At 27.5% G+C, this 23784-nt stretch overlaps 1 protein-coding gene across 3 annotated transcripts in view; it reads left to right on the top strand.

Moving 5' to 3' along the window:
• SNF4Agamma (SNF4/AMP-activated protein kinase gamma subunit) overlaps positions 1 to 23784 on the top strand; it is a 49544-nt gene that overhangs the window by 23403 nt on the left and 2357 nt on the right. For all 3 annotated transcript variants that reach the window (XM_089224030.1, XM_089224029.1, XM_089224031.1), the window contains exons 7-9: positions 5176 to 5212; positions 23467 to 23603; positions 23680 to 23728. In XM_089224030.1, coding sequence (XP_089080156.1) covers positions 5176 to 5212; positions 23467 to 23603; positions 23680 to 23728 — 223 coding nt within the window. The remainder of the gene's footprint in view (positions 1 to 5175; positions 5213 to 23466; positions 23604 to 23679; positions 23729 to 23784) is intronic.

Raw genomic sequence — 23784 nt, forward strand, 5'->3', positions numbered from 1 at the left:
TGTATATATTCTGTCTCACATTTACTTATTGTGCCTAAGGTATAGATTGTAAATTTCTTTTATAAATAAAAAAAAAAAAAAAAAAAAATGTAATAATAAAGCTGCCAATTTAATGCGATTGGGAAGTGTTACTTTTTTACCGCTTTGTTTTGCTTACCATATCTTTTAATGACGATTTTAGTAATTTACTTACGTACCTAGGTACTTATAATTATAAAGTTAAAATGATAGCAAATTTCATAAACATATTCAGATATTCTGATCACTTAATCCACAAAAAACTTGAAGTAAACTTCAACAATGAATTAGGACGTATATAGTATTTAATTTATGTATACGTCAGGTGAAAATAGGCTAACATAATCAACCATAACATAGAAATGTTCACATCTAATTTTATCTCATAAATTATAAATTATAAAAATGCATTATTATACATTTAAAAAGTTAATTGTATATTTTACTATATAATATTGATGAAGTCGAAGAGTTAATTTACGACGGTACAATACTATCTCTCTCTATCTTCAGCTTACCCGGTCCAATAAGGAGTGGCAAGGACCATTGCTGCCTTCAACAAGTCTCTGCATCTCTCTCTATTGTAAGTCAACTCATAAGTCAGATGCTGGTCTATAGTTTTCAAATCTTTAGAAACTACATTGATCCACCGGGTCCTGGGTCTTCCTAGGAGTCTTTTTCTGTTCATTTTTTCTACGAGTAGGTACTTTTTTTTATTAGTTGACCATCCGCTCTCCAAGTGTGTCCAAATACTAGTCTTTTATTCCTGATAAAGGCTATAATGTTTGATCTCTTGTATAATTTCTGTAGCTCTTCATTTTTCTCCTGTCAAACGTATTTGTTTTTCAGTTAAAGCGTGGTCCAAATATATTCTGGAGTATTTTTCTTTCATATATCACATCTGATCATATCTATATCACATATCAGGTACAATACTATAGTTACGATTATAAGTATCATAGTTGTATTACAATTTTTGTGTTTTAATCACAAAGTGAAATACATATTTATCGCAGTAATGTTACTAATAATTATAGTTGTAAAAGAAAAGTAAATAATTAAGTTCATTTCATATAATACAGCGAGTAGAATAATAAACAACGTCACACATCAAAATACAATATATTATACATGAATAACTTCAGACATTTTTTTGTACGTCAAACGTCAAAAACGTGTTTGGAAGAATATTACACAAAGCACTTAATTCTTTACTATACGACGGTGTAGCTTCAGAATAATAATGTAATAAATGTTTAAGATTCTGAGTAACAAAAGTACATGACAAAATCATTGGAAGCAACGATATACGTTTTTATATTTTATATTTCGGTTAAATAAGTTTTCCATTATTTTATTATAATTTATAGATTATTATTTCCCATGCAATATGTAGATTGAATAATTAAAAAGTATGGACACTTGTATTATCTCAAACAATTTTCATTTTACTATTTAAAATAATAATAATTCACTTGAAAATTCTCTTTTAATTAATTTTAATGTTAGATATAATACGTGTTTTTATTTATTATTAAAATGTAATCAATTTTAAATTTGTTGTTTTTTATCTCTCGAAACATATAATTATAGATTATAAAGATGCACTTGACTATAATGTTACATTTTAAAGACTATAGGTGTTAAAAAATAAAATACCAACTTAACTTAAGTGTCATTAAAATATTAAAAAATGTAATCATATACATTTATTTTATATAAAAATAATATGGTATAATATATACTTAGGCAGGTACTATTTCATATTTCGAAATGTTGCATACAATATTTATACAATTTTTCGTTAGTTAGTATAAACCTGATAAATGCAAAACTATTACATTTAATTTTAACAGTAGGTGTATTGAGTTAATTTACTCCATACTCTGAAAGACTGAAACAATAAGCATTTAAAACTTTATATTTCTTTTATAACTTTTTCATCATATCTAATAGGTACGTCAATATTGTATTGAATAATTAATATCTTATAGGTATAGTACCTTTAAAAAGTAAGAACGATAACTTATATTTTTTTTACCTACTAAATCATTGCACAATGCACACTATAGTTACAAATAAGATAGAAAAAAATGCCTATAATGTTTTTACAAGAATAGTTTAAAAAATAACTAAATTCTAATGAATGATAATAATATCAATTTTATAAATTGTTGTCTATTTATACATTTTACAGTAAATTGAATGGCAAATTGGCAAATATATAATATGGCTAAGTATGTATTAAACTCGTATATAATAATTAAATAATTACTGGTATATTTTTATTGTCTACATAAACTTTATATTTTGATTACTTTTACATTACTAGACTTCCTTGACCACCTATTTTAATGTAATTTTATACGAATTAGAATCGTAGTACATACTTTTAAAATAACCTGAAAACCTCAGCCTTCAAATAATCCATCAAATATTATAATTGAGCAAGATTTTTAGTATAATTTAATCATAAATAACGCCGTCTGTTTCTATATTGTTTAAGTTAAATTAAAAAAATACTATTGTATTATACTTATAGGTACTTAAAATAATATTACTATAATTTTTCAGTTAAAATTAATAATTTAAATATAGACTCTATGTATAATTATGTTAAATATATTTTTTATTTTAAAATTACGTATTTGAGAAATATGAAATTTTGATTTTTTTGTAAACATTTTATAAATAAAGTTTTCATACGAAGATTTTCTTGATAAAATAGTAGGCATAAAAAAGTATTTAAATTTTTAAATGTCTTAATAAAGATACTTATATATTTATATAACACCTATGTCGTAAAATTCACAATTTGTACTTTTTAATTTTTTTTTTTACGAGACGTGCAAGCATATAACCCGAGATATAACCTAATATAGGTAACTTAACTTAATTTATTGAATTAAATTCATCTCACTACCTTTTTTTTTCCGTTCAAAAAACCTGGAACGGATGGGAAATGTTTAGCATAATACTGCCACCAGGTCCCGTATCGTTTATTCACTGTCAATTATCGTAGTTATTTTACATACATTGGGGCCTCTAACCACCCTGAAAAACTCATCTCACTACCTGAGTACCTGCATAGAATCTTTAGAATTTTATGATTATAGTTGATAATATTATATTTATTTAGATGTATCAAATTCATTACTGTTATACCTGTAAGGCTGTAACCATTATATTATTTTAATAATTCTTAAATAATATTATAAGATATGTTTATTTATTTATATCTTATAAATTATAATAGACGTACGATGTACGAAACTTACAAAAAAAAAATTACATATATTTTGTCTTGTAACGTTTTGTGATATGTAAAGATATGATATGTTATACCTAATGAAAAATTATTTTTAATTTGAATTTTCAACCGGATTTTCATGTTAATAATAAATTAAAATCAACTCAAAAATATCAATAATAGTAACAAAAAACTGAAAGAACGTATTTTTATAGCAATAAATTAATATTTAATAACATATTATACCGTGTATCCCAGATCCCTAAAAGTAGTGTATCACTCATTAGTCATTACCCTTTTAAATATAATTTTCGGATTGATCAATTTTTTTCAAGAAATTTTGATGAATCAATTTGTGTTGTATACTTAAAAAATTGGCAAAATTAGAGCTCTAAATATAATTTTAAGAAATGTATTAAATTTAAATGTATAAATATTACATATAGATAATAGATAATATTACAAATAATTTATAAAACGGTTAAAGAAATATTGGCCAAATTTTTATTTGAGAGGTTTGCCGATTTTGCTTTGTTGTGTATTTATTTTTATTCTTTTTCTCTGTATTATGCTGTAATTTATATTTTTTTTAAATATTCATATTTTTATTGGTGAGATAATAATCATAATACCTGAGTTCTCCGTTATTTGTATAATGTGAGGTAGGTTTAGGTGGTAAACCTATTACTACCCCTCCAAAAAAAAAAAAAAAAAAAAATTATAACATTGTTGTAATAATAAATAATAACTGTAAATTTGTAATTTATATTAGTTAAAATTTATAATGCCCTAAAAATATTTTTTAAATCGTTTTGTCATAAAATATATATAGCGTCAGATCATATACAATCATTTTTTTTTTAAACAACCTGATAGAAAAAAGTTCAATATTTATGAATTACCAATAATTTTGATCGTTTGTAATCATGGATTCATTATTAATTGGATATGTTTTGGTTGTTTTTTGTACATATACGTAATTAAACAGATTATCAGTTATTATAATATACTACAAAAGATTTGTTTAAATACAATTATTAGTTGTATGAGTAGTTTATGAGTTATAAGTCTTTAAAGTTTAGTCAAGCGGAGTATAGTGGACAAACATTTTGCGGGGTAACCCCGTACTGGCCGTACCACTTCACTCTGCCAATCTATCTAATTTCGAACTGTGTATCTATATATGACTACGCTTATTGAATTTATTGATGTGTAATCATTCCAATTAAGTATACCCAAATAATGTTTGTTGAATATTTTATATTAAAAGAATATTACCTATTGATGTTGAAAATATTTTTTATTATTGATCTTAAGTCAATCAACTATGGCCATTAGGTGTTCGTAAGTTTATTTTTGCGGAGGGGGGATAGTTTGTTTGAATATGTGTACTTATATGTGTGGCGAGGATTTGTCTTTAAAATTTCGGGTATTCGCCCATCCAGGAACTAGTGACATCGACCAATGCTTGCACTCAGATCACATTTCTTGACTGAATACAAACACCACTACACACCAGGCCACTGTTGGTAATATGTGTACCGTATAAACATTCAAATAAGAAAAATAAACAAATAACAATAGTAATGAATAACCTTAAAAGGAATTTATCTCCTTTTTCATAAAAAAAAATCCGATTAATAAAACGGATAAAAAAAATGTCAGGTTAGCTTAGGTTAGGTTACAATAGTATAAATAAATTATAAATCTCGTGAGATTTTTCAAGTTATTTATTTGATTGAGTTAATACTAAAACAAGAAATACCTAATATAATAATTTGAGCATTTTTTTAATTGACATTGAATAAAATACTTGACCTTGTAATGCTCAACTTCACTACCTATACGGTTATACCTATACATAATTTTGTTACTGGAACTAAAATTTATTTTGATTTATTTTACAGAGAGCAGCCAATATTCCACATACTAATTTTGCACAAGGTGAGTACCTACAATTTATTAACCTAACATAGTAAATACTAAATCACTTAATGTTTAAGTTTGTATACTAGTAAGAATTTGGTTCTTGTTGTTGTTTATTTTAAGATGACGAAAGTGATAGGTTATTTCATTGGGTCAAGATTGTTAAAGCTTTTAATCTCTGACGTCAATTATGTTACTTTATGATCAAACTTGGTGTAGTGTAATGTTATCATTGATAGCTTAATGAAAATGTAGATAAACCATAATACGCAAGATGCTATTTAATAGATTACCTATACCGGCTATACCTAAATTTTTTACCATGATTATGAAATTATTTTAGCATTAAGTTTTATAGTTCTTTTAAAATAATTTGAAATTAAGATTTACCTATAGTTTAATTTATATATAGAAGTTTAATGAGTAGAAAAATACTAAAACTTGACTAATAAACTTTTTAATTCCTTACTTTAAAGTTTAAACTTAATATAACTTAATAGTTATAAATTGTGACCTATAAATCTCATATTACTTATCGTGGTTATTTTAGTGTAAATGTTAAAATATTGAAGTATTTTCATAGTTTTTAAATTCTTTAAAAGCAGAAATATTGGTTTTTCTAAAATAAATATTACAAAATATTTTAACATGAATTTATTAATGATGAAACTCTCCGAGTTTTTTTTGTTTATGTATAATAAATGTATATGATAATCAAATCAAAATAATTTTTACAATGTGAAAAATATTTTCACAGATGTAAGTTATTTTATTATTTCCAACAGTAAACCTTTAGTTTCGCTCAAAAGTGGTATTGTCAAAAAGTCACTTTGAGTGTATAGAAAAGATAAGTTTTCGGACCTTTTGTATAGTTTGTTAATGTCTATTGAAACAATTTATTAAAGCTGATAATATAAACCGATTGATAACACTAAATGAGAGTTAAAAAAATAATGAATCAGATTTGATTCACACTTTGTTATTACGAAAAATTATTATTTAATTTATTGTTTATGGTTTTATAATTATTTATTACTATTTAAAGAATGAAATACAAAATTTTAAATTGTTAAAGAAAAATTAAAACCTCCCACTGGCTGATGCGTATCTTCTTTATGTTTAGGTATTTTTATGTGTTGCTGAACTTTCTATTTCAATTCATGTTTTTAATAGAACGGTTAGGAAAATGAACTTCACCCCAGTCCCAACCATTGAACATTTTCTTTACCAATATTTCGTATGTAATTTGTATGCATTTGTACAATCTTGGATTCCCGGAAATAGAACCAAAAAAAATAGGTGTGGCTGGGGTTATATGATTCCCTAGCCCCGTCCCTCAGCTAAGTTATAATGTTTTTGAATTTTTTCTTGTGCCACGATTATTTAGTACGTAATTTGTATGAATTTGTATGCCGGCCTGTTTTCAAAATTAGTACGACTATCGTTCGGCGGAAATCGTTTCATTTTCATTTTTCACTAATTTTGACTCGCACGCCATATGGATACAATCGGGATACTAACCGATGGACAACGACGGTACTGTTTTAAAAATGTACGATTGAAACGTAAAAACCTCTCATAAAAGTTTGTTCGGGTGACAGGTATAGATATTTATTTTTATCTTGATTATTAGTCATTTGACAAAAATGTTGATCGTGTTAAATACTCGTACATAATGTTGATTTTATGAACTCCTCTAACTGATAACTTTGCGGTGTATTGATTAAAATAACTGACATAATTTATGTACATATAATATATACATAAATATAAATCTGGCCCATTCTTACAATTTTCCATAACAATAAACGATTGATAAGATAAACCGTGATTTTTAAACACGACGACCATAGTATATTATACTCAATTCCCAGAGCTTAATGTGGGAAAAAATTTCAGGGGGACTTATGTCATCTCCATATAGTTTTATAAACGTTCCATGTAGAATTTTATGTAGAATATGTCTAATGCATAGGTAGAGTATATATTATGGAATGTATAAACAGAGATTGTATAATATACTCATATCATTTTGACAAGGCTGGGCAAGTTAATAATTTTTTTTTAACTTAGTTAAGTTAAGTTAAATTAAAATCTAAATCAAGTTAATAGTTAAAAGTTAATTCAAAATGTTCTATCAATTGAATTAAGTTTAGAGTTAACCAAAATTTAATATTAACTTTTTAACTCAAGTTAAGTTAAAAAAAGTTTATTGTTTTCTTATAGGTAAAATTAAAATAATCGGTACCTAAAATTGTTCATGTTATTAGACCAAAGAACTATTACTATTTTATGTGTGCAAAAGCTAACAGTACACATTTTGTTAGCATACTTATAACCCTATAAAATGTGTACCTACCAGCAATTTGTATTCCTACAATAGTTCACAAAATTAAATTAAATTAACTTAACTTGTTTAAATGTAAAATGAACTCAAGTTAATTCAAAAGCTCCTAAAGTTATTAATTAAGTTAATAAACATACAAAAAAACTTATTAAGTTAAAAAGTAAAATTAGCTTAACTTTAACTTATTAACGCGTTAATGCTCAGCCTTGCATTTTGAACCCTGAATTTGTAATTCATTTCATGATAAATTTAAATCACAAATAATACTACATTTATTATTAACAAATGTTCTATACAAATTTAATATTTCGAAAGTAAATATTTTTCTCATAATATTAAGTTATAACTTGTAAGTAGTGGTAGTCTATTAAAAAGAAAAATCAAGAATTCACCCATACTAACAATATTCATATCATAAAAATGTAGTGCATTGTGTTTAGTGCTTGAAATTCTACTAGAAAAAAACCAAATTCTACGCATTGCGGTGTTAACATGCCTAAAAAAATGAAACATTCATACTTTACCTATTTATATATGAAACTCAATTTTACATAATTTTATAAAGAGCTGTTTGACTACTCTAGTTGCCTCCCAATGAACGAATAATGAATGCATAGGTGGTTTCAAACATGTACATATATATCAAAATAAGTTTGTAATTTCAAAGTGTAATATTTATATATGATTTTTGTGCATTGATTTTTGATACGATATACCTAAACTACTAAAGGCACTAAACATTAAGATAATATTATACTTATATATTATTATGGGCAGAAACAGTTAAAGCATTCGGTGCACAACTAATGCATGTGAATCTTTCCATAACAAATTTAATAGCTATTTTTAGTCTTCACATTATAATATATTTAAATTTATCACAGTTTTACAAATTAATTCAGACCGATACAGTAATTTAAATACGAAGTTCTAATAAGCCTACTTACGTGTTAACAAATTAGAAACAAAATAAATTCCAATGATACTCAAGTATAGAAAAGTTGAATGAATAAGACAATATCAAATTTTAAAAATACAGTGAAACCATTAAATACCGGACACTGTCGGTCGCTTAAATGTCGTCCGCTATTTGGAGGTGTCCGCTATTAAGAGGGGAAATATTGTGAGTAAACATTTCACCGTTCCCAAAATTCCGTCCGTTATTTGGAGGTGTCCGCTAAAGAAGGTTTCACTGTATATATAAATATTAGCTTGTAAATATAAGCCTAAGCTATGTTACACCAAATAATTTTTTATTGACATTAATTATACCAACATAATATATTTTATTTTATTGACTAGTTGCTGGTATTACCACCTACAATTTTTTTTTTATTGACTTATAATATTATTTTGTTGAGTTATTTATTATTTGTATAAATGTTAATACATAGTGTTTATAATATATACCTAATAATGTATATTATTTCATTATAATTAATTCTATTTACGTATTTACGAGGTGTTTCATAGTGAAAGTTTATGAACCACTATACTTGATTCTATGCGAAAGGCAACTAGAGACAAAATTGTTGGGTGGCCGTATATAATTAAGAACTACCTGATCATCGGAGGCAACTATACCGGGATAGTCGAATTGCACTTATTACCTACAAACAAATGGTTGAATTGCACTTGGGCTAAAAAAATATTTCAATAAAATTATCATGCATTTAAAGCGGTTAAGGCTGACACTCATTTTTCTTCCCACTTACAGGCTTAGGACCAGTGGCGCAACCAGGATTTATTCAAGGGGGGGGTCCAGGAAAATTTTTTATTTATTATATTATATTGTTTTTCTGTTCTCTTCCTGAGTATAAACATTATAAATACATTTCATTGCTTAATAAATATAATTATATTATTTACTACACATATTATTTAAATGTTTAAATTCCCACCTTGTTTGACGCAAAACAATACACAGTATTTGCAATAAATGCCATCATCTAAACCACTATATGCAATCCAACTCCATTTATCAAACCATGACATTTGAAATTTTAAATTTTTACTACCATAAGACGTAATAGGAAAATCATAATTTTTTCCTGGCGTCCAAATTGTATTTAATGCTTCCGTTTTTTCGGTTTTTGTCAATTGTTTATCAATATATAGTTTTATATCAAATATACTATGATTTTTAGGCACCGGAGTACTCAAAATAACATTTTGTTGGTCTTTGTCTGGAACTTGTGTTAAATTTGAAACCGAAACATCTCTATCATTTGTCACATTAGAACTATTACTTATACACCTCACTTTTGATACAAAATAGTCATTTATACTTCGTTTCATGGCTGAATTAATATAATATTTTAACGTTTGCACGAAATACGAATATAGAAAATTATAAGCACAAGTATCCACTATACACACAACATTTATGGAAAAAAATTATAATAATTTTTTTTTTATAATGTAGTACGTATATTATAGTAGCAAATATCGCAGACTCTACAGACTGACTGACTGACAGACTGTACATCACTACACCGGTGCCGGTCCGCGATTAAAGAGATGCCGGTCCGTATTGTGTTGTTATCTGAACTATTTTTAGTATAGTGTTGGGAATTTTATAGTATATTATATTACCCGTATAGGGGTACCAATTAAGGTGGTCCGCGAGCCGCGACCTATAAAATATTATCGAAGTGGTCTGGGGTAAATATATATATATATTATAATAATTCTAATCAATAAGTTTTGATGAAAACTTCTAGGTAACTTTAAAAATATAAAATAAAAATAAATACTATGGCATGAGCCAAGGGGGGGGTCCGGACCCGGGGTCCACCCCCCTGGGTTCGCCACTGCTTAGGACTGACAATGATTTTAATCTTTGGTGGTTAAAAATGATTGTTTTAAACATCACATTATGTTAATTATATATATTTGCATTATAATTATTATATTATACATCATGTTATATTATATTATACTATACATATTATTATCAAACATTTTTTTTCAATTGTCAAATTTAATTATTGTCATTATTATATATATTTTATTTGTCATTTTTATCATTTTTTGTAGTAATGATTAACTGTATTCAAAAATTTTAGCCTTTTAATACGCTTTTGAGTATATAAGTCAATATATTTTTTAATATTATTAATTTTTTTCTGGTACCGTGTTGTTGATGGTCTTGTGTTTTTTGAGCTTAAAATATAATATAATAATTATAGGAAAATGAGTGCTAACTAAATGTTTAACCCCTTCAAATGCATGATAATTTTAATGAAATACTTTTGAGTCCAAGTGCAGTTCGACCACTACCTGTTTTTTACCCGAGTGCAGTTCGACCATTACCTTTTTTAAACCCAAGTGTAATTCGACTAAAATAAGTGCAATTTGACCATACCCAACTATACTCTGTTCTAAAAGAGAACGGTCACTTTTCGTGCATACAACTAATGTCTACGGTAATGCCAAAGGTCAAATTTCCCCAACCTTGCTAGCCGACGTTTCTCGACACTGGGATTAGGCATAAATACTGCCCATTTACGGGTCAACGGATGGGAGATGCGCAACAACTGGTGAAGATCGATTGGCCGAAATGATCGTTCTTTTTTGGAACAGAGTCACAGAGTTATAATGTTTTATTTACAATATGGCTGGGAGGCAACACTAGTATGTACCGATAATTTTGAATAATATTTTGGATATTTCTGATTTTAATAGGTTTTTGTAGTTCCTTTCTATTTAAATTATTAAAAAAGTCTTTCGATCAAAAAGATTGAAAGTTTAATACAAAATTCCTCGCAAGTTATACATACTGAAATCAAAAACTTTTTTTAATTATACAAATTGTTAAAGAATACACCTATAGCATCTAAGTTTATAACCTCTCAAATTGTGTACGTTACTTTTTAATATGTTCGATATCTATATAAGAAAACTCTATATTAATATTAGTTCACCCGCATTAGTCGGGTAAAATCTCAAGTTCCTGTATAGATATATTAATAAAATTGGTCTATAGTTTGTCTCAAATTAAATACCTATTATAACATCCATATTATTAGGTTTATCGAAAACGATTTTAATAACATTTTATTATGGTGAATAGAATAATCTTTGTTGCCTTGTTGGGCAAAATAGCCACCTGACCTGTTGTTATATATGCAGACCACACTCAATACACCGTAATTTAACAAAAACTAACCTATGATCAAATCCCCAAGGGTAAGCATAATAGAATAATGATTATCAGCAAGCTTAGAATATTCTACCTACCAACCATTTTAATTATTTAATTTATTTATAATGTAGAAAACATTTTTTTTTTTTTTAATTTATTTTACATCTAATCCAATATACACAAAATAATTTTGCACTACATGTCAATTTAAATATTTAAGTGGGCCTGCAAAACTATCTAAATCTAAATATCCTCGCCGTAGAAATAAAATGAATCCTACTTACGTGACTTGATGACAACTAATTATGGAAAGGCTTGATACATTTTAAATTCTGAGTGTAGGGAATGAATGTATTGTATATTTTACATTAATAAGTGTTATTTTTTATACATCTTTAACATTTGTGTTACTAAATTGCTTCAATTTTTGACACCCGCATATTTTCTGATAGAAAAGTGAATCTAGTTGGTATACTTATTAGAAATGTAAAAATTGAAAATACTCAGTGGGCCTAGAATAAACTATTTTATTTTTTGTTATAACTCAAAAATAATTAATTAAATAATTAAAAATAATCGTATTTTGACTGAACTTTATTATTTGATAGACATTTTTTGAATTTTGTAAATTTTATTTAAAGCTTATATTTTTGTTAAAAACTTTTTGTCACCAAAAAAACCTTGAAAATTTATCACAATGGTCATAAGATGGTTTAATTGCAGTTAAAAATATTAAAGAAACATAAACCATATTTTTTATATACATTTAAAGTTGGTAAATTATATTTATATGTTTTTCATATCATAGCTTACGTAAAAAATGTTAATGGATGATTCCTTACAAATTGTTCTACTTTTAACAATTAAACAAAGTTAACCTGAAAGTTACATTAATTTTTTATAAGCGGTTTGAGTTTAATATTTTTTCGATATTTTAAATTTAGGGATAGATAAATGAATTCATATAAATTGTTTTTTTCAAATTTTGCTGTATTTCAAAAACGTATATCGATTGAAACTTGAAATTTTAATAGAAGATTCCCATAAGTTTTTCTACCTTTATCAAAAAAAAATTGCTCTTATGTTATGCTATTTAAATCCATGAGATTTTTAATTTTTTTAATTATCCAATAAGATTTTTTATACCAGTATTCTAGAATGACACAACATATCCGCTCATAATCGTTTTTCGTATATGTAATGATCTATTATTGCATTCGAATATAATATATCTACAATTACATGCTCTATAGTTACTGTATATTAGAGCAGTACTCATATGTCCACCTTTTTCTTATTATATGCATAATTTTTTTTTCTCATACATATAAATGCATTTACTTAACATGACGAACAAAAAAGTCACTTTATATTGCAACTATAAAAAAACTTATCATTGGCCCAAGTCGAAAGATTTTGATTCCACTTTATCTGACACTATTTTCTCTTGAAGGTATACTCGTATTATTATTTTTTCACTGTGGTAAAATCATTTTTTTTTTTTTTTTGTTCTTTTTAGATGAATGGCAATAATATAACCAGATTTTAATTTTTAGTTAGAAACTACAGCCGCATTATGATAATCTTGTAACCTATTCATATATATATACTTAAATTAAAATATTTTCACATGCAATTCCATACGATTATATCAAATCTGCAAACTATTGCATATAGGTACATACATTTATTGAATACGATGTAGTGTTTCTAAAAGTGTAAAAACATAATTTTTTTCTTAGACAGCATATTTTTCTTAGCACTACAATTATTTTTTGATGTTTATTAAGTCATATGTGTACAATTTTTATATCGTATTTACGTCTACGATTTTATAACATTGTTTTATAATTTAAATTTATTTATAAATATTGTAGTGCTTCTTTACCTTTTTTTATGACGACGCCCTAATTTAGATCCATTAAAATGGACACACGCTTTTTAAACAATTAATGGATTTTAGAAAAAGCAACGATTTTTATTAACCTATATGTTTGATGTAAATTTAAAATGATACTATACCTTCCCAATTGTTTTCCTTGTCTCTTTTCTATCATATCGCCATAACGTCATAATATAGGTATGTATATAATGACGTTGTTAGTATTTATAATAAGAATAAACAATTTTTTTGGCAACACACCTGTTGAGAACCACTGGTTTAATATACAATATGCCTGCTTAAGGTATTTGCCTATCCTACTCGAATCAATCAATATAATATAATTTTTATTTTAGTTTTTATTTTTTGAAAAACTGTAATTTTGAATATTTGTTTGATATTTCTTCTAATAGTTACCTCCACTTTGTTTTAGAAAATTAGTAAGTTAGTATACAAAATCGATCGTAAATAAAATCAAAACTTAGCACCGTAAGGCACGGATCTAGAACAAATTTACGGGGTAGGGGGATCTTGGATAAAATTTTAGCCAATTGGCAAGGCAATGAGTGCTGTCCTGAGCGCAGGGCTAGGGAAACACACGCCCAGGGACTCACGTATACGCAATAGAATAATATATCATGTGAATAAAATATTTCCAAATATTTTAGTATATAATATTGTAAGTCTAGAACCTCGAATTCTAATTATGCCCAGGGTGCCTCGCAAAACCAGGGAACGGCACAGAGGCAAATGTGTTTTATCAGCCCACCAAAAACAGACATCCTTAGATCCTTTCCTGAACACCTCGAAATTGAAAAAAGTTTCAATTTTATCTACAATAAATCATTTTGTCGATTAAATTGATGTGTATAGTTACTTATATATGGTCCATAATGTACGTAACCATACACTTGCTTGCATATGTTACACACTTATCTTTTAAGATTTTAAGATTTTACTCATCGAACTCTACCTATAAATGCACACATAATTATAAAAATGTGCGATTGTATGAAGTTTGGCCATTATGCGACGATTTGTTCTAAATTACTATATATATACCAAGTAAGACAGACAAGTTCTATATATTCCCCTTACAACCTGTCAGTTAGTACTTGATTTTAAACTTAATTATCCTACCTAGTACCATTTATTATGATTTATAAATATTTAGATAAGTATATAGGTAGGTACCTAGACTGCGTTTGCTTTGCGTACAGAGCCCATATTTTTAATTTAGCATAATACTAGTACTTAATAAACAATAATTAAATTCCAATTACCTTTTTTTACCTCCAATTAACCCCCTCCTCTTCCCTCATCACATTATCAATGATATACTTGTATTTTATTCTGTAAGAAACTAACTTATACATAATTCATTTAACCCTTTTAACAGCTTTATATCATAACCCAATTTTTATATTGATGTATTTTATGTATTAGGCATTGTAAACTACAATACCACAAATGAAAATTACATAATTATATAATGGAAAAGTTAGGTGAACATGATATCTGCCTAGTCTTAAAATTGAGAAATAGAAAAACATTTAACATTACGAGACTATTTAAATTTGATAATAGGTCAAATAGTTCTAACATTGACGACCTAGAGCTCTTCACTACATTATGTCACTCATACACAAATTAATGAAAATCTCAGTATTGCCACAGTTCTAATCATATGTTTCTTTGGGGGATTATTGCGTACGTATAGGTATCATGTTATATGAAAATGTAAGATGGTTTTGTATTGTACTTATTTATATTTTTAACGATTTTAATTTCACACGTATTTGTTGTATTGTAATTTTAGAATTACGAGAAAATTTATAAAATAAATACTAAAATATAAATCCAATGCATTTTATTTTATATCATCTAACAGTAATTTAATTATGTAGATTTCAAAGTTATTTTACCCTTTTTATAGGTAACAATTATAATTTATATTTGTTTATCAATTTTGTATTCAAAATTTTCTTGATTTTTTAATTTTTTTAAATATCCTATACATTAATATTCTTTTAAACTTTAAAGTGACTATATTATATAATATCTAATATTATGCTGAACTAAAAATAAAATATTTACCTAAAAATCAGTGTAAATCATAATAAACCAAAAAATTCACATCTAATAATTATCTTTTTTTTATTAAGTGTTTAGTGTAGAGAATTTTGACGATTTAAGCATTATGTTTTTATGCAAATTTAAACCCTCAATATTGTGATTTTAAAAATATAGGTATTTTATTAAAAGGAAGATTTTTAAAATCATATAAATACTTACATATGATTAAAACATTTTAATAATTTAAAGTTATTAATCTTATAAACATCTAATAATTAAACCACTAATATTAAAACGTATAACGTCTATCTTATTTCTTATGTAATAAAATAATTATAATGTATTGTATGAACTATGAGATATCAAATGGAAGATTTATACTTCTTTATCAGCCAAATTAAAAAATATTAAAAATAATTACATTTCGTTATTATTATCTTACTGGGATATTATAATATTATACATATCTAGTTGTTTTCTATAATTCAATTTTTATTTGATTATTTAAATTAAAATTCTTAGTTGTTTATTTAAAATATTTGTTATTGTGTGGTACACATTACTGTCGTCTTATTGTTGTTGGCCATTATTTAAATTGATCTGATTTTGCAACTTTTAGAAAAATTAGTGGAATATAAATAAAAACAATCATTATTATTCTACATGTTTTTCAATTTTTTCTTGTATTATTATGTACTAGTCCCATTGAATTATTATTATTATAAGTATTTAAGGAGTATTTAAAAAACTAAGATATATAATATTGTAAAATCGAAGATTTGTTAAGTAGTTGCAAGGAATACATATTTTATTATATGTATAGTACATGTTATAAATGTATCATATAAATTAAAACGTTAGATGATAGGGTTAAATTACTACGCTATTCATAAATTATTATAATCAAAAAAATTGGTTTACTAACACCTATCGAGAATGCTCGAATCTTTCTTTGGATCATATTATTACTTGAATTTTCATTATGGACACTAAGTCCCACTTTAATAATAACAAATTTATCGGTACACTATATTCATCAACTCTAGTTTGTATAATATTAATTTTGGTAAATAACATCCCAGATATAATAAGTACCTTCAAATATATGTATAACTAAATTTTTTTTTTTTCAAAGTTTATTAAGGCTTCAACAACACAGGTTTTTAACCTACTTTAGTTAAAATGTATACAAGAAAAAGAAAGGAAAATATATAATATATGTATACATTAAATTTTGGAATACATTTTACTACATTATTATAGTTACTATTTACAATACTATAACTAAATTCTCGTATAATATTATTATATAAACTCAATTACGTATTTAATTTTTTTTTTTTTTTTTGTAAACTAATAAAAAACTATGATACTTGACATTTATTAGTCTCAATTATACTGCTTCTGTCTGTTTGATACGGATTTTATCTATTGATATTTTTTTTAGGGGATATTAAAATATAAATAATATATTAATATAAGTCTACTCGAATATAGTATCTTAGTAGTAAAGTAACTATATAATACATTTTTATTTTGCAGTAGTTAGCTGGCTGCTGCACACTATAGTAATTTACGGTTGTTGTGAAACACGATATTATTTTACTATATTTCGTGCTTTGAATATAATAATATATCAATAGAAAAAAAATGTCCCGACCTTTATACTTACCAATTGTATTTGATTCTAAAGTTCGCCGTTTATGTTTATTATATACATATATATAATAATATAGTGTTTATACCCGAGTTGCCTCACTGTAATAAATAAATGAAAATGTATTCGTCATTGACCTTTGACGCTGCACCGCGCTCGTTGTAGTTCTGATCTCGTAGGCGGTTGGTTTCCTACATAATAACAATATTAATAATATTATTATATTGTTATTATTACACTTGTGCCGGTAAACCACATACCCGGTCAAAGTCGATCGGAATCAAACATAATTTAATAGTATTGTATATTGGAATATCATATTATTCGTGTCTACGTGGGACCGGTCGCGCGTTTCTTTCGTCCCCTGCTTCGTCGGCCGACCCCTTCCCTGCGCTTATTCTCGTTCGGGTCGGGAGAAGGAAATAGAACCGCCGCCGCTACGGCGTCGGTGGACGGCCGGCCGGCCGGTCGTGGTGGTAGAGCACAGTGGCTTGGATCGTTGTGCTTCGTTTTTCGAACCAGTCGTACGCGCACGTTTTTCGCCACGCTCGTTTTTTTCGCGCGCGCGCGTCAGGCCAGCACTACGCACTGTGCTATTATAATATTCCGCTTCAGACGTCGGGTAGAATCGCCGCTCCGTACGTCGATTCTGTTTGTAATTTTCTGCGTACACGGCAAGATATTATTATTACTGTGTGTTTATACGCAAAACCGACCGAACGGTGTGCGTACACACAGTATAATTTTTGTAATACTTTATGCTGTACGTGAACGAATAATACGCAAAGGGAAACAATTTTTTCGTTTGAAAGCATATTATAAGTCCTTCGTCCAGACCGCGGAGATAGTACCTTATTTTTCGGCTCCTATATAATATAATAATATTTATACTGTGACATACCGTGAGTCGGTGAAACTCGTAACGATGGAAGTTGAGTCTGCAAAGCCTATACGTTTGGCGATGCCCAAGCCGCACGTGGTGTGCCACATCACACCGCCGGATGACGAGCCGATCGCGCCAAAATCGATGCCGAAAAACGTGTACACGTTGTCGCCGTCATCCCGATCGCCGAGCCCCAGCAGGCGGTCGTCGCCACGCACGTCGTTCCTGCACGACGCTTACCGTGCGCTTACCGGTACCTCAAAGAATAGCGGCACGTCGCTGACTGTCGCCAAGAGCTCTGCGCTTATGGTACCGATGCCCCAGCAGCAATTGCCGTCGGCGGAAACCCGGGTGTCCAGTCACCAGCACGCGTCGTGTCTGTTAGACGTACCCAAAGACGTACAGTTCCGAAACAGGTCCAAGTCACTGGACGACGGTACCAGGAAAATGCTGCTGCAACAACAGTCGACTCGACAGCGACTTGACAGCGGTGACGCGTATAAAATATTCGAGAGCATTTTGAAAGAAGGTATTAATAATAATAATAATAATAACGTTTGAGAGCATTCAAATCGAACCGTTCGGTATGTGAGGGAATGGTTGATAATATAACCATTTAGATTTATATAAGGCGTCGATGTGGTTAAGACGATTAAGAATTGAAAATCAAACTATACTGAAGTGTGTCTCGAAAATCAAATATTGCCTGAAATATCTCGGTAGTAATAATCACAATAATATGATATATATTCATTGCCGTAGAAACCGCGGTGCGGGCGATCATTGCACCGCGGCCCAACGTTGCAATTTCTAATATGAGGCCCATGCTTAAATAAAATAATACAAGAATTAAGAATCTATGCTAAGAACAGTTTTTTTTTTTTTAATATCGTAATATAATGATAATGCTGTTAGTACGTTGTTATTTTAGCATAATATAGCATCCCCAGGCTTCAAATCAGCACCCTCAGTTCCAATATAATAACATGTAACAATATAATTAATTTTTAAATATTTTGAATACATAAAATATTTTGTACGGTATAGCTGCTTAACAGTTTAAATAAATAAAGAGTAACGATTACATTAACATTTATACAATTTCAATTTTATTCTTAGTTATTAATTTGTCTATACAAAGTACCTATTGAAGAAAAATTAATTAAAATTGTAATTGATTATATTTGTATTATAATTAAAAAGTAAGAATATGAATAAGTAAAAATGTAAAATTATTGCAATGCAGTTTATTATATTATTAGTGGGGTTGTGAACTGTGGGAGCTAAGCCCTCCACGAATCTGTGTACCATCAATTATTTCAGCATCCCCTAAATTCACATCCAATGTGATCTTATTTAAAGGGGCCACAGATTAAATCTGTAGTAGGACCCATCTATTTCTAGCTACGGCACTGCAGGATATATTTACCTAGATATTATTTTTTAATAGAAATCTATAAGGATCATTTTTTTAGCTAAGTGAGAGATTATACATCAACGGTATAAATGTTGTTTATAAATATATGAAACAACTGCATTAACCATGATTTGATGCAGGAGATCATATTGTAATAACTTTTGTCATCAAATTCGAGATAAACCGTTTCCTATCAGTTAATAATATAAAATAATATCGTCTTTGCGACAAAGGGGTGTATACCTATATTAAGAATAATTGTCATGTGCTCGATGCATGTGCAATAACCCATAGAAACATTTATGATGCCTTATTAGAAGTATCTATCGTAATAATCGTACATTCGTACATATAAATCATATAATGGAAAAACATATTATTTAGAAGAGTCACATGTGTCGAATATTAACCAGTATTTGTCGATAAAATAATATATACCTATTACCTATATAGTACAAAAGGCTACCTATGATTCGATGATTTCTCCGCCGTATCACATTCACCTGCACTCACCAGACGTACATTTATATTATTATGTGGCATACCCATAAGATGTCGTATTGCTACATCTTTGCAGTAGCTGGTTCTATATATAATTTATAGGCTGATAAAGAAAGTAATTTTACTGTCTACAATATTATTATATAGTTCATTCGCTGGCATCATAGTATTTTTTATTATATTTTGTCGTGTGCGAAGTCTACACGTCTAAAAAATAAAAATAATTTCACACCAATAAATAATTATAATGACTATTGTGCGGTTTATCAGCCTAATTATTTCATTTATGTATAGTTTTTCAATTGTGGTGGTCGCATTTCGATATTATAATATCGTACGTATAATATTATGATATAATATAATACATGCATAATAGTAACAAGGAACATTGAAAAAACGTGTATTTCGGTGGCCACGGCGACCTTGAATTTTGTTTTTATATTTTTTTTTTGAAGCCGGTCATCGACGCACATCATTTTCAACCCGACAGCAATTCTATTTGCACCCAATTCCGCGATCGATGACGATTTACTATAACACTTAAATATTATTTTGTTATCACCCGACACTTGTTCGCAATAAAATATTATTATTTCTCGTCTTGCAAATGTGACGTTATCTATATTTCAGTCGTATAATCCTAAACACATATTGTTAGATAAATTATGCTAATGTATGCCTACAAAGAATATTATCTATTAATTGTTACCTCTACCACAATATAGTGATCCTAGAGTAATTATAAATGTGGTTAGAAATTTTCATTACAATTTTGCCGTCGAAAATTGGTCAAATAGCATACACAGAGTTAACCCCTCCTCCTCAGAAATATCTGAGTAAGTCTATAGGATTAATATAATATTATGTGAACCACTGTAAATCGCTGTTGTTGTATAAAATAAAATTCTCACCGGTTATCGTGGAGGCAAAAATTAAACGTCAAAGGTTCGTTTTATTGTAAGTAGATTATATTATATTACTTGTGTATTTATTTACATAGTCACACCAACAAGTAATATATTATAGCCATTGTGAATGCAAGTCCTTGAGATTCAGTACAGTTCGGTTTTATTTTTTATTTACTCCGCGTCAACTGGACGAGAAAAAGAAGGAAATCGAGGAATACACTGTATTCAATACAGATCTAATGCGTTTGTAGCTGATGTAATATTAAATATCCGTAGTACACGAAACTTTGTAACTGGTTTAACGCAACCGGTTTCAATATTTGCGGTAACATCCTATAAATACACGTACCGACGATGATAGTCGAAGCCGTGTTCTTGCGAAGGGTAAATAAGTTATAAGTTATAACTTACAACGCTTATAACTAACGATAATGTTATTAATAGCCAAAGATATTAAATCCTACGACTCTGCAATGAAGATAAGTACGATTCTCATTGTGTTTTCTAGACGTTTATGATATAGATAGGTAGTATGCGCGTAGATCGTTAAACATGTTGGTTTTAAATATTGTGTCAAAAAATGCGCACGCCTTCAGCTGTCTCTGTGTATATTTAATTTTATACTTGCGAATTTTTTGTTTAACAGAGGTCTATAATTTTGTCGATGTTTTACATTTCTGTATATGTATCTACGTCATAAAATCGTGTTCGTCTCATTCGCGCAGTTTAAATAGGTGTTCTTTAGTTTGATTGCGTTGACGTTTGTGTTTGAATTGCGCAAAGTCTTCAACTTTTCGACTTGACGTGTTATTCTTGAAAAAAAAAAAAGATCATGATAAAACATGGTCATTAATCGATGTAATTACTGTTGATAAAATGACAACGTTTAGGTATATGTGTGTGTGTGTTGTAGCACACTCAGAGATTATGATGTTAATTCTTTTTATGTAAAACTCATTTTTTTCTCATACTTGTTGTGCTCTGATTGAACAATTATAAATAGATTCTACGAAATAAGAATACGGTCTTGGAGATATTATTTGTAATTACTGAATTATTAAAATTATTGTAATCCGAGAAAAAAATTCGAAATTACATTATAATTTATAATATTAGGAGACAAAAATACTTAATATTTTTAATTGAAATGGAATATAAAAAGTGTGCTTCGTATATATTATATATTATTTGTAGTAATTGTATAAAACCTTTATTACATTTTTAATCAACATTAAATATGACAGCCGCATTTTTTAATTTTCTTTTACTTCCAAAATATTTTGGCTTAATTAATTTGATTTATAATTGATTTACCACTATAATATTAACACATTAAATTTTTAAAAGATTTTAAAATTAAATGTGGGACAATTCTAGTTTAATTTTAGTTATCTGTAAAAGTGTACAAGGCGTATCAGTAAGATTTGACAGTTTCACATTTAAATTTCATTTTATACCATTATAAGATTTTAAAAATATCATTACATTGTACATCGCCACAACAATAAGTCATTATATTTCACAAAAATTCATATTGTTTTCTGTATCATTATTATACAATAGTAATGTATCAATCTAAAAATTATTAATAATACATGATTTTAAATTTTACCGTTTGTTGTCAATTAGCTACTTTTGACATAACATTAAATTAATATACAAAATATACTTTTAATTTTCTTTTTATATATTATGTATTATATAGATTTATATTCTATGTCATTTTAATTTATATACATTGGAAATACTGAGAACTTAAGCCTTTGATGTACCTACGTATTCTAGAAATTGTATAATATTAATGGATGTTATACCTTTATTGAACTGTAAAATAACGTTGCTATACTATATTATAATATTATTTATAATATACTATTTTTATTATTATTATTATTATTATTATTATTGACGCTTCATGTCTATTTCTTGCCCTTTTACTACATTAGATAATAATTATCATTAAAATTGTTTTCTGAATTTCTAAGAGATTAATTTAATTTTTCGTGTAAATTAAATGTTAGTTTTGAAATTTATTTGTTTTTGTTGTCTCGTAAAATACTTTATCTTATTATTATTTTATATCTTATAATATGGAAGATAGATTTTGCCTTAATAGTATTTATGGTGATAATATTGTCTATCTATTAACTACCTATAATAATTATAATAACATTTCAAAGCATTACTTTTTAAATGCTGATTATAACATTATATTGCATATGCATGAAATATAAGTCGTCATAAAATTTGTCATTTTAATTTCAATATTGTTTTATGAAATATATGCGTTATGATCATGACCTATTGACATTGAAAGGTTACGACAACAAGAATAAATAGTATTGTGATGTTTATTATAAAATAAAATGATACTTGTTGTATGAATAATTCATTTATTTTATAATTTTTGCTCTTATAAAATTTAATGCATAATTATTGATTTTATTTTACCAGGAGCTCTTTTACGTAGAAGTTCTCTTGACCCTGAAACTCGTCGTCTATCCCTGGGCACTATATCCAACTCGAGGAAAAACTCTGATGGCCTTTTAGATCCTACACATGCAGCAATATTGTTCAGGGATTCCAGAGGTGTAAGTATTCAAATGCCTTTGTTGAATACTTGAATGGAATGTATTTATTTTTTAAATATTTGTATTCATTTTTTAGCTTCCCGTCGCCGATCCATTCTTGGAAAAAGTAAAAATAAAAGACCTGGGTAAGTTATCAACTAAAATAATAAAGTTACCTATAAATTTATCACATGCTAAGTTA

The sequence above is a fragment of the Diuraphis noxia genome, unplaced genomic scaffold, assembly GCF_037042655.1.
Source record: "Diuraphis noxia isolate RWA-SAM2 unplaced genomic scaffold, SU_Dnox_SAM2 contig0003, whole genome shotgun sequence".
Lineage (NCBI taxonomy): Eukaryota > Metazoa > Arthropoda > Insecta > Hemiptera > Aphididae > Diuraphis > Diuraphis noxia.